The sequence below is a fragment of the Onychostoma macrolepis genome, chromosome 22, assembly GCF_012432095.1.
Source record: "Onychostoma macrolepis isolate SWU-2019 chromosome 22, ASM1243209v1, whole genome shotgun sequence".
NCBI classification, from domain to species: domain Eukaryota; kingdom Metazoa; phylum Chordata; class Actinopteri; order Cypriniformes; family Cyprinidae; genus Onychostoma; species Onychostoma macrolepis.
This window is the reverse complement of record NC_081176.1, coordinates 37,314,783-37,342,113: the sequence shown is the minus strand read 5'-3', so window position 1 is coordinate 37,342,113 and position 27,331 is coordinate 37,314,783. Positions and strand designations below refer to the sequence as shown.

Sequence of the window (27,331 nt, the reverse complement as noted above, 5' to 3'; positions counted from 1 at the left end):
TATTTGGTCCCACTTTAAATTGTGTCCCTAATACCTGTGTACTTACATAGTTACACTGTGGTTACATGATACATACACATCTTGTAAGTACACATTGGTACATAGTTTCTACAGCTGTAATATTTCTGTAACTACACATAAGTAACAACCCTCAGAATGTTATGTGTAAGTACAAATGTGTAACAGGACACTGGTAACAACACTTTTTTCACTTCACCAAGTACTCATGTAACAGGAATTACATAACTACATTTGGCAACAACAATATGTAAAATATTAATTGGAACAATTTGATCCAAGGGGTGGAGATGGGTAGGTTTAGGGGTATGTAAAGTGGGAGGAGTTGGATCTCGAGTTGATGGAGTTGGTGCACCACTGTAATACCAGAGTACTTACATGGTAACTCATCAGGAACTGTCCACTTAATATAAAGTGTAACATTCTGGACACCATCCACAATTTATATGTAAAGCCTAACTTACTGGCCACTGCTGTGTAACATCAGAGTAATTACATGGTAAATCCATAGGAATTATTTACTTAATATAATATGTAACACTTTCTTTACACAGTAAAACCTCCAGTGTTAAATCAACACTCCCAGTGTATATATAATCCACACTCAGAGTGTTAAAAAAGAAACACTGAGTCAGTGTTAAAGTTAATGAGATAATTAGTGTAGTAATTGAGTGATGATTGAGCATTAATGAAGAACACCTGCTGTTAACAAACTGAATCACTGAAAGAAAGAGAAAGAAGAACAGAAAAAAAGAGACGAGATGAGCAGAAATACAAGAACTACAGCTGACTTCAGCCACAGCCTCAGATGAAATCAACACTAGATAAAAGCAATTAAATCTCTCAAGATCTCAGCAGAGGATGATTAAACAACTCCATAAACAGCATCACCAGCGTCACACGTTACTAACTAGATTGACTTTAGATTTTGATGTTTTAGTTTTGTTTGAATTACCATTATCGAGGTCAGTGTTTGCTTTAGTTGGGCTCTTGACCCTTGACTTACAACTTTACAATTACTTTGGCTGCTGTAACTGTGTGTTTGTTTAAACATGTTAGTTATGGCGCAAAGAAAAAAAGCCAAGCGAAAATGTGATCAGGAGTTGGTTATGTTACTAAAGACATAATCAGTGTATAGTGGCTTGAATAACTGGTTTTACTCCGAGTATAGTCACTGGTAGATTTATTAATTAATTTTGAGATTGTGTAGTTTAAGACCTGACAGTTTTAATATTAATCTAAAAGACTTGAAACTTATTCTGCACTGAAAGTTTACTTTTCTTCATCAAACAGACTTCAAGAATCAGCATATGAATCTCAACAATGGTGACAATCAACATAAAGCTCCATGTTGCAGTGCATTCTGGGAGCACCAATCAAAACTCATCCATGGCTCCCAGCATGCAATGCGACATGAATAAATTATGCAGCTGTCTTAGTATTTTCTTTTATTCTTACCATTTCCTTTTGTTTTGCTATTTTGTTGTGGCTTTTAGTAGCGTGTTTTGTAATGTTCACAGAGGATCTGTTTATCTGAATATGTTGATTGTCACCATTGTTGAGATTCATACGCTGAGTCTTGATGTCTGTATGATAATGCAGTTTTAATCTTTTTGTGCCAATTTACTTTTAAAAGCCTTTCAGATTAATCTTAAAACTGATGGATCAACCTTTATATTTTATGTGAATAAAAAAAAAAAATCAATCAATGGCAATGCTCTGAATGAAATCAGTTATGGAAATCACTAAATGCTGGTGATTTCTTTATAGAAGGCTAACCATCAATACCCGAGCGCCATAACTAACATGTTTAAACAAACACGCAGTTATTGCAGCCAAAGGAATTGTAATATTTTAAGTCAAGGGTCAAGAGCCCAACTAAAGCAAACATTAACCTCGATAATGGTAATTCAAACAAAACTAAAACATCAACATCTAAAGTCAGTCTGGTTAGTAACGTGTGAAGCTGGTGATGCTGTTTATGGAGTTGTTTAATCATCCTCTGCTGAGATCTTGAGAGATTTAATATCTTCTTTTATCTTGTGTTGATTTCATCTAAGGCTGTGGCTGAAGTCAGTTGTAGTTCTTGTTTTTCTGCTCATCTTGTCTCTTTTTTCTGTTCTTGTTTCCTTTCTTTCAGTGATTCAGTTTGTTAACAGCAGGTGTTCTTCATTAATGCTCAATCATCACTCAATTACTAAACTAATTATCTCATTAACTTTAACACTGCTTCAGTGTTACTTTTTTAACACTCTGAGTGTGGATTATATATACACTGGGAGTGTAGATTTAACACTGGGGGTTTTACTGTGTATGATAGAAAGACAGAAAAAATATATTATAGCATTAGAATATAGGCAGATCTAAGATGGTGCCACAGATGGCAGCTACTGTGCGTTGCTCTTCAGTGTTTGTACTGTTTTTGTTTATTTTTCCTGTTTTTTGCTTCTCAAATACGATCAGTTTTTACCAAGGATGACCTGCTGAACATTCGGCAGAACACACCACAAAATCTTTTACCGGATTTTGACTATTCGTACATTTTGCTGGACATTGTAGTTGGCGGAGCCTTAGCTCTGGTCAAATGCTTCAGGACGCGCAGATGGGGGAAGCAAGTCGGCGCGCTTGTGAAGCGCGGATTTAGAACGGCGTTGCCTAACATCCATCTGGCGAATCTCCGCTCTCTACCCAACAAAACGGACGAACTCCTTCTGCTCTCCCGGACAAACAAGGATTTTTCTAACTCTGCTGCACTGTGTTTCATGGAAACCTGGCTGAATGGCGACATACTGGACAGCGTGCTACATCTGCCTAATTTCCAGAGCGGATTGCAACGCAGAATCAATGGGGAAATCTTGCGGTGGCGGGACATGCTTTTACATTAATGAGAGGTGGTGTACAGATGTAACTGCGTTAAAGAAGATGTGCTATTCAGATCTAGAAACGCTCTTCATTAACTGCAAGCCGTTCTATTCACTGCGGGAGATTTGTTTGTGCATTCTCGTGAGTGTCTACATTCCATGTAGACAGATGGTGACTTGTGGAGTGGACGTGGAAGTTCAGTGAGGCAGTGTTGGTGGCAGAATTCGCTCCAGTGAATGACCTCACAGGAGTCCCATCTGATATCTGGAGAATGGAGGATGAGCCAGGGGCGTTCCAGGATGATGTCCACCGTGCGTCCCTCCAGTGCAAGAAATGTGATTTCCTCTTCATGCAAGTTACCAATCTTGTGTTTCAATGGAGGTGACTCATACTTCACATGCCCACGTCCTAGCGGCTTTCCTTGGATGGTTTTGACTCGGAGCTCCTATGTCAGATGTAGACGACTTAGGAGGTCTTTCGAAATGAAGTTGCCAGAGGAGCCCAAGTCGACAAGGGCTAAGGCTGTAACGGAACAGGCTGGAGTGAACAGTTGCCCCGAAAGCATGGAAAGCGTGGAAATTACTGGGTCTAACTGAACTGCACTCACCGCAGGACGTGGGGGTCTGATGGGACAGGTCCCAATGTAATGACACTTAATTTCTAGCGATTATCGCCGATTTATCACAGATACTATTTAAACTAAACTGAGCTAGATAATGACATCTCTGAATTCAATAATGAAATGCCTTTAACTGAAAATTGAGCGTTTAATCTTATAATTATACATTATTGACACTCTATCCTCCAATTTGATACTGTTAAGTGCTTTGACACAATCTTTATTGTTAAAAGCGCTATATAAATAAAGGTGACTTGACTTGACTTAATGATCGGTGGCGGCACAATAGAGACAGAGTCCAACTGCCAGTCGACGAGCGCGTTCATTACGAGAAAGCCAGGTGGAATCCACTTGCATAAGCTCTGGTACTGGGGAACCGGTGGCGGCTGAAACAGGCTGGTAAGCGCTTCGATGGTGTGGAATGCTACCTTGGAGCGCTCTGTGGGGAACTTCTGCGGCTGCATCTCAATATACAGCACCAACTGAAGGAGGAAGCCACCACACTCAGCTGAATCACCCGTGTATGAGGCATGCATAGCCATGGGATTGGCAGAGGCAGACTGAGGGTTAGGAGCTGGTATGAGCGAGGCCCGAAGAGTGTTGACCAGCTCCTCCAGGATATCAGAAGGTGAGGGAGACAGAGGATCCATGGAAGTGTTGGTGTTGGTCCAGTCTTCTGCCATGAACTGAGTCAGAAACAGCAGGTATGTATAATAACAGGATTATTTTACTGACTGAACGGGAGCAGATCATGAGGAGCAAATGGCAGGTGAGGAACAAATGGCTTGGAGATAGAATCAATTCAAAGGTTCTTAGCTGTATACTGATGATAGTTATTCATTGCAGGATCAGAGGAGAGCGGGAACCAAGAACAATGGAGTTCTTCATTGGAGAATCGCTGGAAGATTGTTGGGAGTCCTAAAGGTAAGTATACACAAGTTAGTGCACACTGGGTCTGGGAACAGTTCAGGGTGGTGAACGGTAGACCGGACGATGAGTGTCTGAGTGAGGCATGTATTTGAGGGAGTGCTGATTGATGGCTGCAGGTGCGGGTGATCAGTATTCAGGTGATTGTGATCTAGTGATTGTTGTGGCCAGTGACAGAAGTGACAGAGGTGACAGAGGTGGGTGTGACTGTGATGAATCCCTGACACACGTATCCTGCATTTTAAAATCTTTATTTGAATGCGGCAATTAACACTTTTTTAAACCTTTATTTTGAATACGGCAACAAAATTTTGTGCTCTACAATATTTCCATGAATTAATCTCTGACAAAGACCATTAGACCATCACTGTGAGCATTGTTAGTAAGCATGCTGACATCATCCATAGCAACGAGGTCAACCCCGCCCTTACTCTTAGCTTAAGACTTCTCTCTATTCTTTAGTACAAGTTTGTTTCAGCTGCTTTATTAATAGGTTTTAAGAGAGAACTCTTAGCTAAAAACTTTTACTGTTATTTAGAACTCTTAGTGGTAAGATAAAATGTTTTGTGAATACGGGCCCTGGTCGCTGAAGGGAGTTGTAGGAACTTTTGGCACATAGGCGGGTTGGGGTCTTAAGGCCCCGATATACTTCAAACGAAGTTAGTTTTTGTTCTTCCTTTGGGGAAAAAAATAAGTTTAAAAAGGCTGAGCGACGGTATACTGTTTTCGAACATTCCGACACAGCCACACTGCTGGAGGCGGGGTGTGTAACGTGTCGCGCCTCTCGCGCGTACGCCCTAAACACAACAATGATGATGTATCTAGGTTTAAGATGGGAACCAATGGTCAGAATATTATAGACAAAAGAATAATGATTAGCAGCAGTTCAGAGTCAAGTATCATGTTTGCAATAAAAAAAAAATAAAAAAAAACATCAACAACATGATTTATTTGGATAAAAACCAAGGTTTATAAATGTATGTTTTTGGCATTTCATTTAGGCCTATTGCATACCTTTAAATTTGCTTATTGAAAGAAGAACAACAGCAGCAGCAGTAGGCTATGGTGTAGCATTTATTGAAACAAATCTATTTGGTACTTGCTACCTTATATCTTTACTCTTTCCTTTCATTCTTTTCATGGCTTTGGAAAACTTGTCTCGGATGTTTCTCTGAATTGCTTTTTGCATAACTCCGGGTCGTCGACACCAAGCTTTGTTGCAATTTGTGTATAGGAATTAAAGGCTTTCTGTGAAGCTTTTCTGTGAAGTCTCTCCACGAGCGATCGTACAAGTGCAGATATATTTGTCGCAGTCAGCTATTCGACACAGTATATTTTGCTAGTGGCTTGGAGATGTTGTTCTTCTGCCTGACCTCCGTTGAATGAGGAGCGAACCGGGAAAAAAAAATCTTGCATCAAAGAAGGCGGAGTTCAAGAACACACCCACTGATTGTGTAACCACCATGGACCAATAGAACGCCTTCACTCCAACCTTTGCTGCAGGAAGGAAATCATGTCTCTGATTGAGTATCTTCGCTGGTCTTCTCCTTGAGAAGAACACCACTCGATGAACAGGTTCCACTTCAAAGCATGAGCCCGTTCTTATAGATGGTGCACGTGCTGAAGTGATGGTGTTAAGTACCTCTTGGGGTAAGTCACCTAGAACCTCCACGTCCTCAAAGTGCCCCGTCTCTGAGTCAGAAGATCCTTCCTCAGAAGAATGCGCCAGGGAGGGGCTGTAGCGAGGAGCATCAATTCTAGGAAACAGGTACGTTTAACTTCACTGAGGGAAACGCATTTGCGAAGGTCCCGAGGCCAATTGTGTGCCAGTGTGTCTGTGCACTTTTCCCAGTTGACCCAAAGCCCCAATTGGCTGAGGTGTCTGAACACCATGTGCCTGTATTCGCATTAATTTCGAGACTGTGCTAGTATCAGCCAGTCATCAAGATAGTTGAGGATGCGAATGCCGTGTGTTCTCTCAGAGGAACAAAGGCTGCCTCTGCAACCTTTGTGAAGATGCGAGGCGAGAGGGACAGCCCGAAGGACAACCTTCGAATGCAAACCTCAGGAATGGCCTGTTGTCATGGAAGGATCCAGGCATGAAAGTATGCATCCTTCAGGTCGATCAATGCAAACCAATATTGGGGACAGATGCATTCAAAAATTAATTTCTGTGATTCAAAACTCGCAGATCCAAGATTGGCCATAACCCACCACCTTTCTTGGGTACAATGAGGTATGGGCTGTAAAACCCTGTCTTCGTCTTGACTGGAGGGACAGGCTCTATTGTGTCCTTTGCCAGTACGACTGCAATCACCGCCCTCAGCACATGAGCATCGCCAATCTTCACAGAAGTAAACTGGATGCCTGGGGGACACCTCTGAATTGCATAGCCTGAATGAGTCTGAATGAGCCAGATACTGACGTGTTGTTCTTTTAAGGGAAAAAGCTCTTTTATTATGTGCTGATGCACACAGGCTGTCGCACCGTCACACAAACAGGAAAAGCTCTTTCTGTCACTCTCCAAAGCAGGCAGGAACAACACATTGCTCGGCTCTGAAGTGAAAAGCAAAGATACGATGCACCTGCTGCTCATTATATACCCGAGCTGTGGTGCAGGGCAGCAGATGCAAATATTGCATGCCAATGTGCATTGACTCCATCTGCATTTCACTTAAAGTAGATTTGCTCTCTGGCAAAATCCCTATCAGTCGGTTCACATGACTTGACGTCGTAGTGAATGACTGAAAGATAACTTTTCTTTTCTATTGAAGTAGTGTGTATTTGTTGGTAATTTCACTGTTGTGCCCCATTTCACAAATAATAGCAAGTATAATTTAATCCTCTGGGGTCAAAAAACGCGCCGGCGTTTGTTTTATTTTTTTATAATGCCCCTTAAGGAACTTAAATTACTTAAGTTTTACATTTACATTTACATTTATACATTTAGCAGACGCTTTTATCCAAAGCGACTTACACTGCATTCAAGTAACAGTTTTTACATTTTATCAGCTCTACAGATAAGAGCAATACATCAATCAAATCTGTAAAGGGTCTACTTTTATTTGTTTACACACATAATAACAAAAAAACTTTGTGCTTTTATAAAATATAATTTAAAATTGTATTATTATTTTTAATTTTTATATAATTTTATTTATAAAATATAATTGTATTATTTATTTTTCATATTTTATTATAAATATTACAAATAAAAATGTATATAATGAGTAGATTACTTTCTCGACACCCCCACCCCATCCCAGCACCTGTCATGAATGCTGAGTTTTAAGATATGATCTCAAGTTCAAGTATAATTTTAACTGTTTTGAACAAAAACACACCTGTGCACAGTAAAACCTCCAGTGTTAAATCAACACTCCCAGTGTATATATAATCCACACTCAGAGTGTTAAAAAAGAAACACTGAGTCAGTGTTAAAGTTAATGAGATAATTAGTGTAGTAATTGGTGATGATTGAGCATTAATGAAGAACACCTGCTGTTAACAAACTGAATCACTGAAAGAAGAGAAGAAGAACAGAAAAAAGAGGCGAGATGAGCAGAAATACAAGAACTACAGCTGACTTCAGCCACAGCCTCAGATGAAATCAACACTAGATAAAAGCAATTAAATCTCTCAAGATCTCAGCAGAGGATGATTAAACAACTCCATAAACAGCATCACCAGCGTCACACGTTACTAACTAGATTGACTTTAGATTTTGATGTTTTAGTTTTGTTTGAATTACCATTATCGAGGTCAGTGTTTGCTTTAGTTGGGCTCTTGACCCTTGACTTAAAACTTTACAACTTTACTTTGGCTGCTATAACTGTGTGTTTGTTTAGACATGTTAGTTATGGCGCAAAGAAAAAAAGCCAAGCGAAAATGTCATCAGGAGTTGGTTGTGTTACTAAAGACGTAATCAGTGTATAGTGGCTTGAATAACTGGTTTTACTCCGAGAATAGTCACTGGTAGATTTATTAATTAATTTTGAGATTGTGTAGTTTAAGACCTGACAGTTTTAATATTAATCTAAAAGACTTGAAACTTATTCTGCACTGAAAGTTTACTTTTCTTCATCAAACAGACTTCAAGAATCAGCATATGAATCTCAACAATGGTGACAATCAACATAAAGCTCCATGTTGCAGTGCATTCTGGGAGCACCAATCAAAACTCATCCATGGCTCCCAGCATGCAATGCGACATGAATAAATTATGCAGCTGTCTTAGTATTTTCTTTTATTCTTACTATTTCCTTTTGTTTTGCTATTTTGTTGTGACTTTTAGTAGCGTGTTTTGTGATGTTCACAGATGATCTTTTTATCTGAATATGTTGATTATCACCATTGTTGAGATTCATACGCTGAGTCTTGATGCCTGTATGATAATGCAGTTTGGACCTTTTAGTGCTGATTTACTTTTAAAAGTCTTTCAAATTAATCTTAAAACTGATGGATGAAGCTTCATATTTTATGCGATCAAAATAAAAAAAAGTAATCAATCAATGACATGCTCTGAATGAAATCAGTTACAGAAATCACTAAATGCTGGTGATTTCTTTATAGAAGTCTAACCATCAACACCCGAATGCCATAACTAACATGTCTAAACAAACACACAGTTATAACAGCCAAAGAAATTGTAATGTTTTAAGTCAAGGGTCGAGAGCCCAACTAAAGCAAACACTGACCTCGATAATGGTAATTTAAACAAAACTAAAGCATCAACATCTAAAGTCAATCTGGTTAGTAACGTGTGAAGCTCGTGATGCTGTTTATGGAGTTGTTTATTCATCCTCTGCTGAGATCTTGAGAGATTTAATGTCTTCTTTTATCTTGTGTTGATTTCATCTAAGGCTGTGGCTGAAGTCAGTTGTAGTTCTTGTATTTCTGCTCATCTCGTCTCTTTTTTTCTGTTCTTCTTTCTCTTTCTTTCAATGGTTCAGTTTGTTAACAGCAGGTGTTCTTCACTAATGCTCAATCATCACTCAATTACTAAACTAATTATCTCATTAACTTTAACACTGCTTCAGTGTTACTTTTTTAACACTCTGAGTGTGGATTATATATACACTGGGAGTGTTGATTTAACACTGGAGGTTTTACTGTGTGTGAATGGCCCCTTAGCAAGTTAAAGGAGAGAGTTAAAAAGGATTAAAGTGGAATGACTACTGCAAAACATCTTTGTTTTGGATGTATGATCATATTTGTAGAGTGAGTTTCGGAGAACAAAGATGTTCAACTCACCTCTCACAATGAGAGAAACAGCAGAGCTTGATTTTGGTAAGTTTGGTCTTCCATCTCTCTTTCCTCCACAAAAGTACAGATCCCCATCCTCTATAATTAGTTCTCTAATAGTGAGGGTGTCTCTGTTTACAGTGTGACGCTCAGATGTCTGTAACATTGCATGGTTTATAGAGCCTTTATACCACTCATATTTCCAGTCACTGTATGTCTCTATTTTACATGTCAGATTGACTGTTTCGCCAGTGAATACAGGATTGCTTGGTGTCATAGTCAGTGTAGATCTGGGTAAATCTATAAAAAAGACAAAAATATAGTTTCAGTGAAAAGAACGATATTATATAAGAATTACATTCTTTCAGTCAAAAAAATTATTTTTTGAAAATATTTTACAACACGATAAATTTATGCCATATTTTTTTCTATTGTACTGTCAATAGGTTTGTCATGTCAGTTGTTTTGGGGTGGCTCTGGCTCCATGATATCATCAGACAAACACCTCTGACTTGCCATAGAAAGCAGAATGAAGCCCCTGGTGAATGAGAGCTGAAGATCTCCAACTACAAGCTCATATGAGGTGCAGATGAATCTGAATCAACTTCAGCAGACTATCTGATGACTTCATTGACTCATTTAACATCATTATCTGTAAGTCACGTCATTCTCTCTGACTTCAGTACAAAACTCATCAGTATTGAACTCTCTTGCTCAAGTTCTTCTCTATTCTCATGAAAGTCAATGGATATCATCTGTAACCATAGTGACAGTGACTACAGTAAATACCAAAGAAGAGTGAATTGCAAAAAAAAAAAAACTCACCTGATACAGTCAGTGTAACTTCATCACTGATGTCTGATTTCTGTGAGTCTGATCTCTCTCCTCTACAGCTGTATTTACCACTGTAAGACACGTTGTCAGCTTTGAAACTCAACTCTGCCGCTGCTGTAGTTCTGTATGGATTGTGAGTGTTTCCATCTTTAAACCAGCTGTATGTCCACTGAATGCTTCTTACTCCTTGTATGTCACATGTGAGAGTAACTTTCTCTTCTCTGAACACAGCCTGATCTGGCTTCACCTTCACTACAGGTTTGGGTCTCTCTGTATTAATACACATATGAGTAAATATTGAAACAGCATCACAGCAGAGTCCTGCACGTGGGCGGGTACTCTACGGGTGACCCGCTATATGTGACGCTGGACCCCAAAACCAGTCTTAAGTCGCTGGGGTATATTTGTAGCAATAGCCTAAAATACATTGTGTGGGTCAAAATTTTTTGATTTTTCTTTTATGCCAAAAATACGTTAGGATATTAAGTAAAGATTACGTTCCATGAAGATATTTTGAAAATTTCCTACTGTAAATAGAGCTCAATTTTTGATTAGTAATATGCATTGCTAAGGACTTCATTTGGACAACTTTAAAGGCGATTTTCTCAATATTTTGAATTTTTTGCACCCTCAGATTACAGATTTTCAAATAGTTGTTTCTCGGTCAAATATTGTCCTATCCTAACAAACCAATTTATTCAGCTTTAAAATGATGTATAAATATCAATTTCGAAAAATTGACCCTTATGACTGGTTTTGTGGTCCAGGGTCACATAGTTGATGTAAAGGATGGAATATTTACGTGTCGGGTGCGGTGCTGGTGCGGGTCAGATGTGTGGTAGGCACGGGTTGACTGTGAGTCCAATAGCTATTTCGACTCAAGACAGCTGCTTTTAAATGGCCCTGTCCTTATTTGTGTTCATGCTCTGTCTGATGACTTCATCTGATTGACAGCTATAGTGATTATATTAAAGGGAGCACACTTTTCCCACTTTATGTATTTAATATATTCACAATTTGAGTTTTGGTTACTTTTTTTCATTCTACTGAAAAGAAGACCAGCGGCCAGGTAAACACTGCTGAGTTTCAGAAGAGACAACTGAACGTCAGCGGAGACGAGGACAACGAGATGAGTCCCAGAGACTGATCCCCAGTGAAGACCCTGTCTCCTAGACGGCCATCGGGACAAGACCACAGGAACCAGATGAGTCCTTTGCACAATCTGACTCTGCTTTAGCCTAGATTTAAACTGCTGATTTTGTCTGGCCAGAGGAGAATGACACTATTTCGTCAAAGTATTTTCCCGTCTAAATACTGTAAAGCTGATATAAAGCCACTCAGCTTTATATCAAGCCTGATGTAAAGTTGCTTTGACAAAATTTGCATTGTTAAAAGCGCTATACAAATAATAGTGACTTGACTTGACTTGACAACTGGTCTCCATGCTGTAATGCAATTTGGCAGAGGATGCAGATTTTACCGAATTTTTTAACAATTTTTTTTACTGTACTATAATGTACTGTAGTGGTACCATCTTGCAATACTGGTGCACAAATATGCATTAACTCACATTAAATTGTGATTATCTGTCCATTAAGCATATGACTCATTGAGAGCTGAACCATTCACAGTATTAATGATTAATGCCTCAGCTCTGAATGAACATTGCATATAATTCATTTACATTAGTCATTAATGTACATAATTCGTCTTAAGCTATTTGCACTGCTATAGGCTATTGGCTGTGCTAAATAAACGGTGGCCATAGCGACTGTAAAAACTATTTAAACTGTTTGGTCACTGTTAGACCTCGGGTCTAAGTGTTGTAATACTTGTTCGTAGATCTGTTGTTCAAATTATTTACTTGCTGCTAGGAAGGAATACTTTGTTTCCTACCTATTTCTATCTTGTATTTTCGTTGAGGTTTATATTTTTTGATTGCACTTACTGGTAATTACAATAATTGCCCCTCGGCTAAGAAGGAGCCTGTGTCATTTGCACTGCTCCTTTCGTGCGCTTAAGTGCAAAGTGTTAGTTTCGTATTGAGCCATTTGCACTGCTATAGGGGATTGGCTGTGCTAATTAGAAGGCGGCCACAGCTGTTTTCACTCTAGTCTCTTAGACTGTGTATTTATTTGATGTCCGAGCGCTGACGCGGAAGCATTCAGCCCTCATGTGAAGAGCGACGAGTGTAAAGACCTACGACTTTTTCCTGCATGATTTTAACCCGAGCAACGAAACCGAGCAACACACTTAAGTATCATTTTTATCTTCCCTCACACACTCTCCTTTCCTGTCCTCTTTCTTTCCACCTCTATCATGTTCATCCAAACCATTCCGGTTTTCTCTCAACCACGCTCTAACATCACACGCAGAACGGCAAAGTAATCCTGCTAACCTGCGCCCTATATCTACATCCTCTACTGCAACTCTTTCTTTCTCTGTGGGTCAACAAAGCTGACTTCCTTTCTGCTTTTTCTTTACAATCCACATTCAGCATCTTGGGCTTGACTGAGACCTGGATTCGTCCAGAAGACTCAGCAACCCCAGTAACAATTTCTCTTTCTCTCACACCCCATGTCAAGTTGGCCAGGGTCTGCTCATTTCAAACAATTGGAAATACTCAACCCACTCCCCCTATGCAATTACAACTCATTTGAATCTCATGCGATTACTGTAACAGCTCCTATAAAACTCCAGATTGTGGTAATTTACCACCCCCCTGGGCAAATTCTAGGCACGTTCCTAGAGGAGCTGGATGGGCTGCTGTCCTCTTTCGTGGAGGGTGGCACTCCACTCTTAGTCTTTGGCGACTTCAACATTCATCTAGACAAGCCTTATGCTTCCACTGACTCCTTGTTTCATTGGATCTCAAACTCCTTACCACTACAAGCAAGCACAAATCAGGCAACCAACTTGATTTAATGTACACACGCAATTGTACTGAAGATAACATTTTGGTACAACCACTACATATCTCTGACCATTTCTTCATTACATTTAAATTACATTTTGCTACCCGTGTGCCAGCAATCCCTTTATCGGTTACTTTTAGATGAAACCTACGCTCCCTTTCTCCCTCCCATCTTTCCTCTGTAGTATTCTCCTCTCTTCCCTCACCTACCCATTTCTCATCTCTGGATGTGAATGCAGCTACTGTCACTTTATGCTCTACTTTAACCTCTTGTCTAGACGACATTTGTCCTCTCTCCTCCAGGCTAGCACGGACTGCCCCTTCTAACCCCTGGTTATCCGATGTTCTTCGTGAGCATCGGACCAAACTCAGAGCGGCAGAGAGAAAATGGTGCAAATCAAACGATCCGTCAGACCTGAGTAGGTATCAGTCTTTGCTTTCATCTTTCTCTGCTGAAGTCCACACTGCCAAATCTTCATATTTCCACAACAAGATCAACAGCGCTCCTGGCACGCGTAATCTCTTCAGAACATTTAAGTCTCTCCTCTGTCCCCCTCCACCACCTCCCACCTCTTCTATAACAGCTGATGACTTTGCCACTTATTTCACAGACAAAACTAGAACAATCAGTAGTCAGATCTCTCCTCCACACACACAGGACCTTCAAACAACCAAATCCACTGATGAAACTCCCATCTTCTCCTTCTGTCCCCTCACTGTGGCGGAAGTATCCAAACGTCTCCTCTCCAGCCATCCTACAACATGTCCTCTTGACCCAATCCCCTCACACCTTCTCCAAGCAATCTCTCCCACACTCTTACCAGCACTTACACATACCATCAACACATCCCTGCAAACAAGCCTGCACTGGCCCTTTATGGGCTGCCAGCACAGGGCCCCTGAGAATTTGCTCATTGGCAAAACGTTGGCCCCTTAGCACCGGCCCTGCACGGGCAGCCCTCACTTAGCCTCCAGGAAGCCTAAGTGCACTGTTTTATTGAAAATAATAAAGTTTGAAGTCACCGTTATGGAGGTAAGCGCTTGCTTTAGTTGGGTTCCTGACCCTTGACTTCTTAACTTTAATATTTCTCTGGCTGCTGTAACTGTGTTTCTGAAGCACATTTGTTATAGCAAAAGTTATAAGAAGAAAAACTGATTTGATGATTCAGTCTTCACGTAGTGGCCTGATCTTATATAAATATTATATAATTTTATTTATAAAATATAATTTTATTATTTATTTGTAATATTTTATTATAAATATTACAAATAAAAATGTATATAATGAGTAGGTTATTTTCTATGACACCCCCAGCTGAGTTTTAACCCTCTGGGGTCTAAGCTCATTTTGGGGCCCTTGAGATGCCTTTACTCAGTGCGAACAGTAACAGTAGCCGCGATGAGGATCTCCGCTCTTTGTTTGTGTTGGGCGTTTGCACGTGCGCACGTCCCACGTGGCTATTTACATATGAACGGCGCGAGCCGCGAGGGGGCGGGATTTCATTAGAGATAATGAGTCAGACGGGAAAGACTGAACATCGTGTTGGTTTCATATGGATTACTTCATCACAGAATGTTTGTTTTCGATAAGACTTTGATTCATTTCAAAGTAGACACTTCAAGCTTTCTATAGATATAACTCCCATGTCTGTGTGTTGAGTATTTGCTGAGTTCCAGTTCATTTTAGTGACGCGTTTCTAAAAACAGTTCACAGAGACGGAGAAGACAGAGAGCGCACCCTGTTTGTTTTCTTATTTTTCCAAAAGCACAAAGTTGTGTTGTTATTGTGAGTGTACACAAATAAAAGTAGACAGTTAACAGTTTCGATTGATGTATAACACTTATTTGTGTGACCAAAATCAACAGATTATTTTTAGTGCCTTTTGCACTGATCTTAAAAAAACCTAACTGGTATCGCCGGCGATACAGTCGACCCCAGAGAGTTAAGATATGATCTCAAGTATAATTTGAACTGTTTTGAACAAAAACACACCTGTGTGAATGGCCCCTTAGCAAGTTAAAGGAGAGAGTTAAACAGGATTAAAGTGGAATGACTACTGCAAAACGTCTTTGTGGATGTATGATCATATTTGTAGAGTGAGTTTCGGAGGACAAAGATGTTCAACTCACCTCTCACAATGAGAGAAACAGCAGAGCTTGATTTTGGTAAGTTTGGTCTTCCATCTCTCTTTCCTCCACAAAAGTACAGATCCCCATCCTCTATAATTAGTTCTCTAATAGTGAGGGTGTCTCTGTTTACAGTGTGACGCTCAGATGTCTGTAACATTGCATGGTTTATAGAGCCTTTATACCACTCATATCTCCAGTCACTGTATGTCTCTATTTTACACGTCAGATTGACTGTTTCGCCAGTGAATACAGGATTGCTTGGTGTCATAGTCAGTGTAGATCTGGGTAAATCTATAAAAAAGACAAAAATATAGTTTCAGTGAAAAGAACGATATTATATAAGAATTACATTCTTTCAGTCAAAAAAATTATTTTTTGAAAATATTTTACAACACGATAAATTTATGCCATATTTTTTTCTATTGTACTGTCAATAGGTTTGTCATGTCAGTTGTTTTGGGGTGGCTCTGGCTCCATGATATCATCAGACAAACACCTCTGTGTCAGGTTTGGACGGAGAGGCAAACACAGGGTTAGTGGGAACACACTTCTTTTATTTCCTTCCCACAAACATAAACTGATCCCGAAGGATTTCAAACAAAACGTAACTTAAAACAAAGGGGTCCTTTAACTCAGTGACTTCGTCCAACTCAAAGTGACACTTTTGGGATAGGTCGGTCGGTGAGGCTTACAGGACGGAGGATCCAGGCAATCCAAGAGGTGAGTAGGGAAGTGAGCCAGGCTTACGACCTTGATACCAACCAACGCAGGATTGTGGTGAGTGACTTGATATAGCGAGCAGGTAAGTGATGACAGGTGGTAATCAGTACTCCGGTGATTGCGAACGGGTGTAGGTGGTTGGTGTGGATGACGCTGTGGGCGGATCTGTGACAGTACCCCCTTCCCCACGGGCGTCTCCTGGCGCCCGGGACCGACGGCGAGGGCGACCACGTCCTCTTGGGGCAGGGCGGTCGGGGTACGACCGGTGGAAGTCGGAAAGAAGCGAGGGTCCAGTACATCCTCTCGGTTTACCCATGATCTCTCTTCGGGGCCGAATCCCTCCCAATCCACCAGGTATTGGAGTCGGCCGCCCCGTCGACGGGAGTCTAGGATTTCTTCGACTCTGTAGATGGTCCCACTGGGGTCGGCCTCGGGAGGAGGAGGTACTTCGTGCTCTGCGGAAGGAGGGAGAACGGGATTAGTGAACGGTTTTAATAGGGATACATGGAAGGTAGGTGAAATGCGGTAAGTTGCTGGGAGCTGGAGCTCGTAGGTGACTTCGTTTATCCGTCTTATTATAGGGAAGGGACCGACATAGCGAGGGCTTAGCTTCTTGCAGGGCAGACGGAGGCGAATATCCCGAGTGGAGAGCCAGACTCGGTCGCCGGGACGGTATAGGGGCGTGGCGGCGCGATGGGTATCTGCATGTCTCTTGTGCCTCCGTACTGCCCGCTGGAGATGGACATGCGCCGTGTCCCACACTCTTTCGCTCTCTCGAAACCAGAAGTCAACCGCCGGGACTTCGGAAGGCTCTCCGGTCCAGGGGAAGAGCGGAGGTTGAAATCCTAACAAGCATTGAAATGGGGTGAGACCGGTAGTTTCTTGCCGCAGTGAGTTTTGGGCGTACTCGGCCCAGGGTAGGTACTTGCTCCAGTGGTCCTGGTGACGATGGCAATAGGCGCGCAGGTAGCGCCCAATCTCCTGGATTTTCCGTTCCGTTTGGCCGTTGGTCTGTGGGTGATACCCGGAGGACAGACTGACAGAGACTCCCAGTAGCCGGAAGAAACTCGCCAGACCCTGGAAGTGAACTGAGGCCCTCGGTCGGAGACAATATCTTCGGGCAGGCCAAAGTTCCGGAAGACATGTTGGAAGAGAGCTTCCGCAGTTTCGAGGGCTGTGGGTAATCCTCGTAAGGGGATCAATTTGCAGGCCTTAGAGAACCGGTCGACCATAGCGAGAATGGTGGTAGATCCGTTGGAGGGTGGTAGGTCTGTGGCAAAGTCAACTCCGATATGGGACCAGGGCCGGCGTGGGATCGGCAGGGGGACCAGTTTTCCCTCGGGCAAGTGACGGGGGGTCGAGGTGATGGCACAGACGGCACAGCCTCGGACGTAACGGGCAACGTCCTGGTTCATGTTGGGCCACCAGTACTTGTTCCGAAGGAGCGAGAGAGTGCGTTGTGGCCGGGTGGCGGATCCCGGAGACGTGTGTAGAGAGTCCAGAAGGGGAGACGGAAGGTGGCTGGTATGTACAGCTTCCTCTGGAACTCCCGGAGCAGGCTCAGATTGAGTGGCAGCACGGATCTGGTCATCCACCTTCCATATGATGGGGCAAGCGAATATTTTGGGTGGCAGGACTGGTTCTGGATGTTCGGGTGATGGGTCGGGCTGGTGCAGACGGGACAGAGCATCGGCCTTGAGGTTCTTGTGGCCGGGACGATAGGTGATAGTGAATTTGAATCGAGTGAAGAAAAGGGCCCAGCGGGCTTGTCGGGGTTTAGGCGCTTGGCCGCGAAGGTACTGGAGGTTTTGTGGTCAGTAATCACTTCAAACGGATGTTGTGCGCCTTCTAGCCAGTGCCGCCACTCCTCCAGTGCTAGTTTGATTGCCAGTAATTCGCGGTTCCCGATGTCGTAGTTTTGTTCTGCTGGGGACATCTTCTTGGAGAAGTAGGCACAGGGGTGAAGCACTGGAGGTTCGCCTTTTAGCTGCGACAAGACCGCGCCAATTCCACCGTCGAAGCATCCACTTCCACCACGGCGTTGATTGGGGTTTGGATGGGTGAGTGTTGGAGCGGTGCAAAGGAGGACTTTAACCTTTGGAAGGCTTGCATCGCTTGAGGCGTCCAGGTAAGGGATTTCGGTTTTCCTTGGAGGAGAGAGGTTAGAGGAGCTGACAGATGGCTATAATGGGCTATGAAACGTCGATAGAAGTTGGCGAACCCGAGGAACCGTTGGAGCTCCTTGATAGAAGATGGTTGTGGCCAATTCTTTACGGCTTTCACCTTGGCTGGATCCATTTGTACTCCATCCGCGTCGATGATGTATCCCAAGAAATGGATCTTTGTTTGATGGAATTCACATTTTCGAGCTTGAGATACAGTTGATGCTGGCGGAGGCGTTGGAGAACTTGGGTAACATGGTCTTGGTGCTCCTCGAGGGTGGAAGAGTAGATCAGGATGTCATCGATATAAATGAGGGTGAATCGGTTGAGCATGTCCCGGAAGATCTCGTTCATGAAGTTCTGAAATATTGATGGAGAGTTCGAAAGGCCATACGGCATAACCTGATATTCGTAGTGCCCGGTGGGCGTGATAAAGGCTGTCTTCCATTCATCTCCTTTCCGTATTCGGATTAAATTATAGGCGCTGCGGAGGTCGAGTTTGGTGAAAACTCGGGCCCCACAGTTCTTCTAAGGCAGCTGGGACCAGTGGTAAGGGATAGGCGAATTTGACTGTTTGTGCGTTGAGCGTTCTGTAATCTATACATGGGCGGAGGCCCCCGTCCTTCTTGGCGACAAAGAAGAAACTGGAGGCTGCGGGAGATGTGGAGGGACGGATGAACCCTTGCTGTAGCGCCTCTCTCACATATTCTTCCATGGCGATGCGTTCCGGGATTGAGAGGGGATAGACGTGACCTTTAGGCAGTTTGGCCCCGGGTAACAGGTCAATGGTGCAGTCCCAGGGTCTGTGCGGAGGAAGGCAGTAGCGGCCGTTTGCTGAACACGTCTTGGTAAGGGAGGTAGGCTCTGGGAATCTTGACCGAGGTAAGTGTGGTAGGGCTCTCACGGTGGTGGAGTTGAGTGGGAGAGATGGTACGGACTGGCGAGGTACCGGGAGACTGGGGAGACACTTTTCAAAGCAGGAAGCACTCCAACGAAGGATTTCTCCCGAACTCCAATGCAAGTCTGGATGATGTTTTACGAGCCAGGGACGACCCAGCACCACATCCACAATGGCTTCCTCCAAGATAAGAAAGGAGATTTGTTCCTCGTGAAAGTGTCCAACGCGGAGCGTGACCTCTGGAGTGTGGTGGTGTACCAGCCCTTTGCTCAACGGTTTGCCTTGTATGGTGGAAATCCGGTGGGATGTAGTACTCGGGCCGGGGTAGTTGGAGTTGAAGGAGGCTGGCCGAAGAGATGAAATTTCCGGCGGCTCCGGAGTCAATGAGGATTTTAACTGGAAAGGATCGGTTCAGGTAAATGATTAGAGCATCGCTATGTGGAATCTTGGAAACATCAGGGTGAAGATGGACCGTACTCACCGTGGAGTTCGCGGGCGAACGGGGCAGGCTACCAGGGAGTGACTTCCCGAGCCGCAGTACATACAAAGATTGTGGGTTCTCCGGCGGGCCCGTTCCTCCGGAGATAGGTGGTACCGGTCCACCTGCATGGGTTCCGGTACAAGTGGGACCGATCCTTGTGAGGTGGTTGCTGGGGTAGTCTCCGAACGACAAGCATTTAACTGTTGTGAAATGTGCAACGATTTCTGGAGAAAGCCCTCCAAGCCCACTGAGTCTTCAATAACAGACATCTGCTGTTTTATGGAGGGTGCAAGACCCCGTCGATAGGCGGCGAGAAGTGCTGTCTCGTTCCACCCACTGCCGGCGGCTAGAGTGCGAAATCTTACGGTGTAATCATGGATGGACATGTTGGCTTGTCGTAACTGAAAGAGCTCTTCGTGAACGGAGATGGAGGAGGCTGTATGGCTGAACACTTCACTGAAATGGTCGGTGAAGGCACCCAGTGACCGCACGACGGGGCTGTGTGAATTCCAGAGCGCCTCAGCCCACTGTAGGGCTCTTCCGGACAGCAGGGACATGATGAAAGCTATCTTTGCCCGATCGTTCAGGAATTGGTGAGGTTGAAACTCAAAGTACAGGGAACACTGAAGCAAGAAGCCACTACAGGTGGCCGCATCGCGGAGTAGAGGGTAGGTTTGGCCATTGGGCACCCGGAAGGAGATGGGATGGCGGAGGAGGCTGGAGGGCTTGGCGGAGGCGTGAACTAGTTCGGTGAATGGGTCCGGTGTTGGAAGAGTTTGGTCTTCCATCTCAGTTTAACAACGTCCAATTACTCCTTTTGAGGGGTTGGTATTCTGTCAGGTTTGGACGGAGAGGCAAACACAGGGTTAGTGGGAACACACTTCTTTTATTTCCTTCCCACAAACATAAACTGATCCCGAAGGATTTCAAACAAAACGTAACTTAAAACAAAGGGGTCCTTTAACTCAGTGACTTCGTCCAACTCAAAGTGACACTTTTGGGATAGGTCGGTCGGTGAGGCTTACAGGACGGAGGATCCAGGCAATCCAAGAGGTGAGTAGGGAAGTGAGCCAGGCTTACGACCTTGATACCAACCAACGCAGGATTGTGGTGAGTGACTTGATATAGCGAGCAGGTAAGTGATGACAGGTGGTAATCAGTACTCCGGTGATTGCGAACGGGTGTAGGTGGTTGGTGTGGATGACGCTGTGGGCGAATCTGTGACACTCTGACTTGCCATAGAAAGCAGAATGAAGCCCCTGGTGAATGAGAGCTGAAGATCTCCAACTACAAGCTCATATGAGGTGCAGATGAATCTGAATCAACTTCAGCAGACTATCTGATGACTTCATTGACTCATTTAACATCATTATCTGTAAGTCACGTCATTCTCTCTGACTTCAGTACAAAACTCATCAGTATTGAACTCTCTTGCTCAAGTTCTTCTCTATTCTCATGAAAGTCAATGGATATCATCTGTAACCATAGTGACAGTGACTACAGTAAATACCAAAGAAGAGTGAATTGCAAAAAAAAAAAAAAGACTCACCTGATACAGTCAGTGTAACTTCATCACTGATGTCTGATTTCTGTGAGTCTGATCTCTCTCCTCTACAGCTGTATTTACCACTGTAAGACACGTTGTCAGCTTTGAAACTCAACTCTGCCGCTGCTGTAGTTCTGTATGGATTGTGAGTGTTTCCATCTTTAAACCAGCTGTATGTCCACTGAATGCTTCTTGCTCCTTGTATGTCACATGTGAGAGTAACTTTCTCTTCTCTGAACACAGCCTGATCTGGCTTCACCTTCACTACAGGTTTGGGTCTCTCTGTATTAATACACATATGAGTAAATATTGAAACAGCAACTCTACGGTTGACCTGCTATATGTGATCCTGGACCACAAAACCAGTCTTAAGTCGCTGGGGGTATATTTGTAGCAATAGCCTAAAATATAGTGTATGGGTCAAAATTTTAAATTTTTCTTTTATGCCAAAAAACATTAGGATATTAGATTACATTCCATGAAGATATTTTGAAAATTTCCTACTGTAAATATATCAAAACTTAATTTTTGATTAGTAATATGCATTGCTATCCTTCATTTGGACAATTTTAAAGAAGATTTTCTGAATATTTAGATTTTTATTTTTTGCACCCTCCTATTACAGATTTTCAAACAGATGTATCTCGGCCAAATTTTTGAAAAACTGACCCTTATGACTGGTTTTGTGGTCCAGGGTCACATAGTTGATGTAAAGTATGGAATATTTACGTGTCGGGTGCGGTGCTGGTGCGGGTCAGATGTGTGGTAGGCACGGGTTGACTGTGGGTCCAATAGCTATTTCGACTCAAGACAGCTGCTTTTAAATGGCCCTGTCCTTATTTGTGTTCATGCTCTGTCTGAAGCACTTCATCTGATTGACAGCTATAGTGATTATATTAAAGGGAGCACACTTTGCCCACTTCATGTATTTAATATATTCACTATTTGAGTTTTAATCACTTTTTCATTTTGCTAAAAAGAGGACCAGCAGCCAGGTCAACACGGCTGAGTTTCAGAAGAGACAACTGGTCTCCATACTGTAATGCAATTTGGCAGATGATACAGATTTTGATTTTTTTTTTTTACTGTACTATAATGTACTGTACTGGTAACATCTTGCAATACTGGTGCACTAATATGCATTAACTCATGCTTAATGGACAGATAATCACAATGTAATGTATGACTCATCGAGAACTGAACCATTTACAGTATTAATGATTAATGCCTCAGCTATGAATGAACATTGCATATGATTCATTTACATTAATCATTAAAGTACATAGTTCATCTTGAACTATTTGCATTGCTATAGGCTATTGGCTGTGCTAATTAAAAGGCAGCCACCGTGACTGTAAAACTATTTAAACTGTTTGGTCACTGTTAGACCTCGGGAGAAGGCGATTAGTCAGCAGAAGAGACGGACGGCAGCGCGTAAGTGTTGTAATACTTGTTCATAGATCTGTTTTTCAAATTATTTGATTGCTGCTAGGAAGGAATACTTCGTTTCCTACCTATTTCTATTTTGTATTTTCGTTGAGGTTTATATTTTTTGATTGCACTTACTGGTAATTACAATAATTGCCCCTCGGCTAAGAAGGAGCCTGTGTCATTTGCACTGCTCCTTTCGTGCGCTTAAGTGCAAAGCGTTAGTTTCGTATTGAGCCATTTGCACTTCTATAGGGGATTGGCTGTGCTAATTAGAAGGCGGCCACAGCTGTTTTCACTCTAGTCTCTTAGACTGTGTATTTATTTGATGTCCGAGCGCTGACGCGGAAGCGTTCAGCCCTCGTGTGAAGACCTACGACTTTTTCCTGCATGATTTTAACCCGAGCAACGAAACCGAGCAACACACTTAAGTATAATTTTTATCTTCCCTCACACACTCTCCTTTCCTGTCCTCTTTCTTTCCACCTCTATCGTGTTCATCCAAACCATTCCGGTTTTCTCTCAACCACGCTCTAACATCACACGCAGACGGCAAAGTAATCCTGCTAACCTGCGCCCTATCTCTACATCCTCTACTGCAACTCTTTCTTTCTCTGTGGGTCAACAAAGCTGACTTCCTTTCTGCTTTTTCTTTACAATCCACATTCAGCATCTTGGGCTTGACTGAGACCTGGATTCGTCCAGAAGACTCAGCAACCCCAGTAACAATTTCTCTTTCTCTCACACCCCATGTCAAGTTGGCCAGGGTCTGCTCATTTCAAACAATTGGAAATACTCAACCCACTCCCCCTATGCAATTACAACTCATTTGAATCTCATGCGATTACTGTAACAGCTCCTATAAAACTCCAGATTGTGGTAATTTACCACCCCCCTGGGCAAATTCTAGGCACGTTCCTAGAGGAGCTGGATGGGCTGCTGTCCTCTTTCGTGGAGGGTGGCACTCCACTCTTAGTCTTTGGCGACTTCAACATTCATCTAGACAAGCCTTATGCTTCCACTGACTCCTTGTTTCATTGGATCTCAAACTCCTTACCACTACAAGCAAGCACAAATCAGGCAACCAACTTGATTTAATGTACACACGCAATTGTACTGAAGATAACATTTTGGTACAACCACTACATATCTCTGACCATTTCTTCATTACATTTAAATTACATTTTGCTACCCGTGTGCCACCAATCCCTTTATCGCCCAGAGTTTGATCTCTGAAGACATTGTTTAGATTTAATTATTTCACATTATAGTAACCCTAGAATACAACTGTATGACATGATGTCCTGTTTTAATATTTTGAACATTTTTAAGTCATATGCAGAAATGATTTGGAAGGGCTTCTGTAGACTCACACAGATATCAAGATTCAGCGTATGAACCTCAACAATGGTGACAATCAAAGAAAAGCGTGTTTTGTGATATTCAGAGTTGATCTGAATATTTTCTTGACTATCACAAAACATGCTTTTCTTTGATTGTCACCATTGTTGAGGTTCAAACGCTGAATCTTGATATCTGTGTGAGTCTACATGATTCTGTCCAAATCATTTCTGCATAACGACTTAAAAATATATAAATCAAAATGAAACAAAACAAAATTACTTGTAGTGGTGCTCTAGGGCTAGTATAAAGTGAAATTGTTAAACCTAAGTAATGTTTTCAGAGATCAGCCTCTGGATGAGATCGGTGAATCAGGACACGGCATGATGATTGAATCGTCAATAAGTAACCATCACCATCTGTTCAGTTTGTCTTCTCACAACTTTTGCTACAACGCATGTGCTTCAGATCACTGGGCATCACTGGGATTCCATTTCGCTGGTTTGAATCCTATCTCACTGGTAGGTATTTCAGGGTGGCCTGGGGAGGGGAGGTATCCATAGCACATCAACTGGTCACTGGGGTTCCTCAGGGATCAGTTCTTGGACCCCTCCTCTTCTCCACATACACTACATCACTGGGTCCCATCATAAAGGTGCATGGCTTCTCCTACCATTGCTACACTCATGACACACAGCTCTATCTCTCTTTTCAACCAGATGATCCAACGGTAGCTGCACGCATCTCAGGGTGCCTGGCGGACATCTCGGCATGGATGAACGAACATCACCTACAGCTCAACCCGGCAAAGACTGAGCTTCTTGTCTTCCCTGCCACTCCAGCTCTAAGGCATTATTTCACCATCCAACTAGGTTCTTCTACAATTACCCCATCAACTTCGGTCAGAAATCTTGGTGTAATCTTTATTGACCAGCTGACCTTCAAAGACTGCTCGATCTTGCAGGTTTGTATTACACAACATCAGAAAGATCAGGCCCTTTCTGACAGAAAAAAAGACGCAATCTGGCTGATCATCAGCAACACGATGCCTCTCCTATAGACACTAAGACCACGTCCACCCCTGCCACCCCCATCCCCGTTGGGCAAAGGCTCGAAATGATCACTTGATGGTGCTTCGTGAAAACTCTCGCCTTTTACTTATGCAAAGATGTACCGGGAGATGGGCCATCCTCTGCTTGAAGACAGTCTTTCCTTTGTGTTGGCTTCCGTAACAGACAAAGAGTTGGTCTGAGGTCCTAAAACTTTGTGTTTTGTCCACATAGAGGCGCAAAGTGCGAACAGGACAGAGTAAGCTAGGGCTGGGTCTGCCTCTTCCAGGGGCAGCACTTGCTGGCTCACTACCTGGGCCCATATTCACAAAATATCTTAAGGCTAAAAGTAGCTCATAACTCGCAGATTTAGGAGGAAATTCTAAAAATAATGACCGTGTCAATTCTAAATTTAGGACTCCTAAATTTTTGCTCTAAGAGTATTTCACAAAGAGTTTTAGAACTAAAACGAGCTCCTAAAACTGTGAAAAGTTAGGGGTAGTGAAGAGGACTCCTAAGTCACTAAAACCAAGCCACAAACTATTGCTAAAATGGCTGTTTCCGGCAATCTGCCTCTGAAAATAGAAATTTTAGAAATATTTGATAAGGACCTTTTTATAAAGGTATCACGTTTGGTTTTGGAGGTTTTCCTTTGATTAAATCCTTGTTTTCATTAACCAGTTGGGCAAGAAGTAACAGTTCTTCTCGCGTCCAGTTTTTAATGAAAAAAAAAAAAAAATGTATTACCATCATCCATGATTTTTGTACTCTGTTCATTTAAAAGCTGTTTATATGCATAGCCGCTAATTGTTTTTGAGAAGCATACATGTAAGAGGCTGACAATTAGGTAAATATATTCTTGTTTAATATAGTGACACTATTAGCCAATCACTGTGAGCATAGTTAGTAAGCATGCTGACATCATCCATAGCAACAAGGTCAACCCCGCCCTTACTCTTAGCTTAAGACTTCTCTCTATTCCTTAGTACAAGTTTGTCTCGGCAACTTTGTTAATAGGTTTTTTAAGAGAAAACTCATAGCTAAAAACTTTTACTGCTATTTAGGAGAACTCTTAGTGGTAAGATAAAATGTTTTGTGAATACGGGCCCTGGTCCCTGAAGGGAGTGGTAGGAACCTTTGGCACATAGGCAGGCCGGGGTCTTAGAGCTACACTGGAGAAAGCAGGCCTGAACTCTAGGCATGATTCGTCGACCGAAAATGCCTGCCCTACCCTCTTAATGGAGGTCAATGCAGTTAGGAGCAAAGTTTTCAAAGAAAGAAACTTCAGCTCTACCGACTGCAAGGGTTTGAACAGGACTCTCTGAAGTGCTCTCAGCATCACAGCCAAGTCCTAAGAGGGTATGGAGGGAGGCCGAGGAGGATTTAACAGTCTCGTCCCCCTAAGGAACCTGACAACCAGATTGTGCTTACCTATCGACCTGCCCTTTATGGGGTCATGATAGGCGGGTATTGCAGCCACATATACTTTCAGGGTGGAGGGAGAAAGCCTTTGCTCCAGTCCTTGCTGCAGGATGGAAAGCATGTCTCTGATCGAGAACCTTTGCTGGTCTTCTCCTTGAGAAGAACACCACTTGATGAACAGGTTCCACTTCAAAGCATAAGCCCGTTCTTATAGACGGTGCACATGCTGAAGTGATGGTGTTAAGTACCTCTTGGGGTAAGTCACCTAGAACCTCCGAGTCAACTAGGGGCCCCGTCTCTGAGTTGGAAGATCCTTCCTCAGAAGAATGCGCCAGGGAGGGGCTGTAGCGAGGAGCATCAGTCGTAGGAAACAGATACGTTTAAGCTCACTGAGGGAAACACATTTGCGAAGGTTAGGCCAATTGTGTGCCAGTGTGTCTGTGCACTTTTCCCAGTTGACCAAAAGCCCCAACTGGCTGAGGTGTCTGAACACCATGTCCCTGTATTGCATGGCTTCTATGCGCCGGAGGGATGAGGGTTCTTAGGGGTTGGTTCCCCAAAGGAGAAGCCCTCACCGTAATCCTCAAGTCCACCAGGTATTCACCCACAGCCTTTGCCTGGGTTTGGCAAGGACGATACATACAGGGAAGCAACACTGGGGCTCCACCCCTTTGGAGCATCGAGATGGTCATCTTCCCACAATGGTTACATGACTCATCCACGAACACAATCTCAG

At 42.9% G+C, this 27,331-nt stretch overlaps 1 protein-coding gene across 2 annotated transcripts in view; it reads right to left on the bottom strand.

Annotated features, from left to right (window-relative positions):
- The window catches only part of LOC131531177 (Fc receptor-like protein 5), a 76,358-nt gene that overhangs the window by 20,569 nt on the left and 28,458 nt on the right, over positions 1–27,331 (bottom strand). For both annotated transcript variants that reach the window (XM_058761753.1, XM_058761754.1), the window contains exons 8-11: positions 21,359–21,637; positions 15,549–15,839; positions 10,496–10,774; positions 9,680–9,970 (exon numbers count right to left, since the gene is read on the bottom strand). In XM_058761753.1, the coding sequence (XP_058617736.1) occupies positions 9,680–9,970; positions 10,496–10,774; positions 15,549–15,839; positions 21,359–21,637 (1,140 nt within the window). The remainder of the gene's footprint in view (positions 1–9,679; positions 9,971–10,495; positions 10,775–15,548; positions 15,840–21,358; positions 21,638–27,331) is intronic.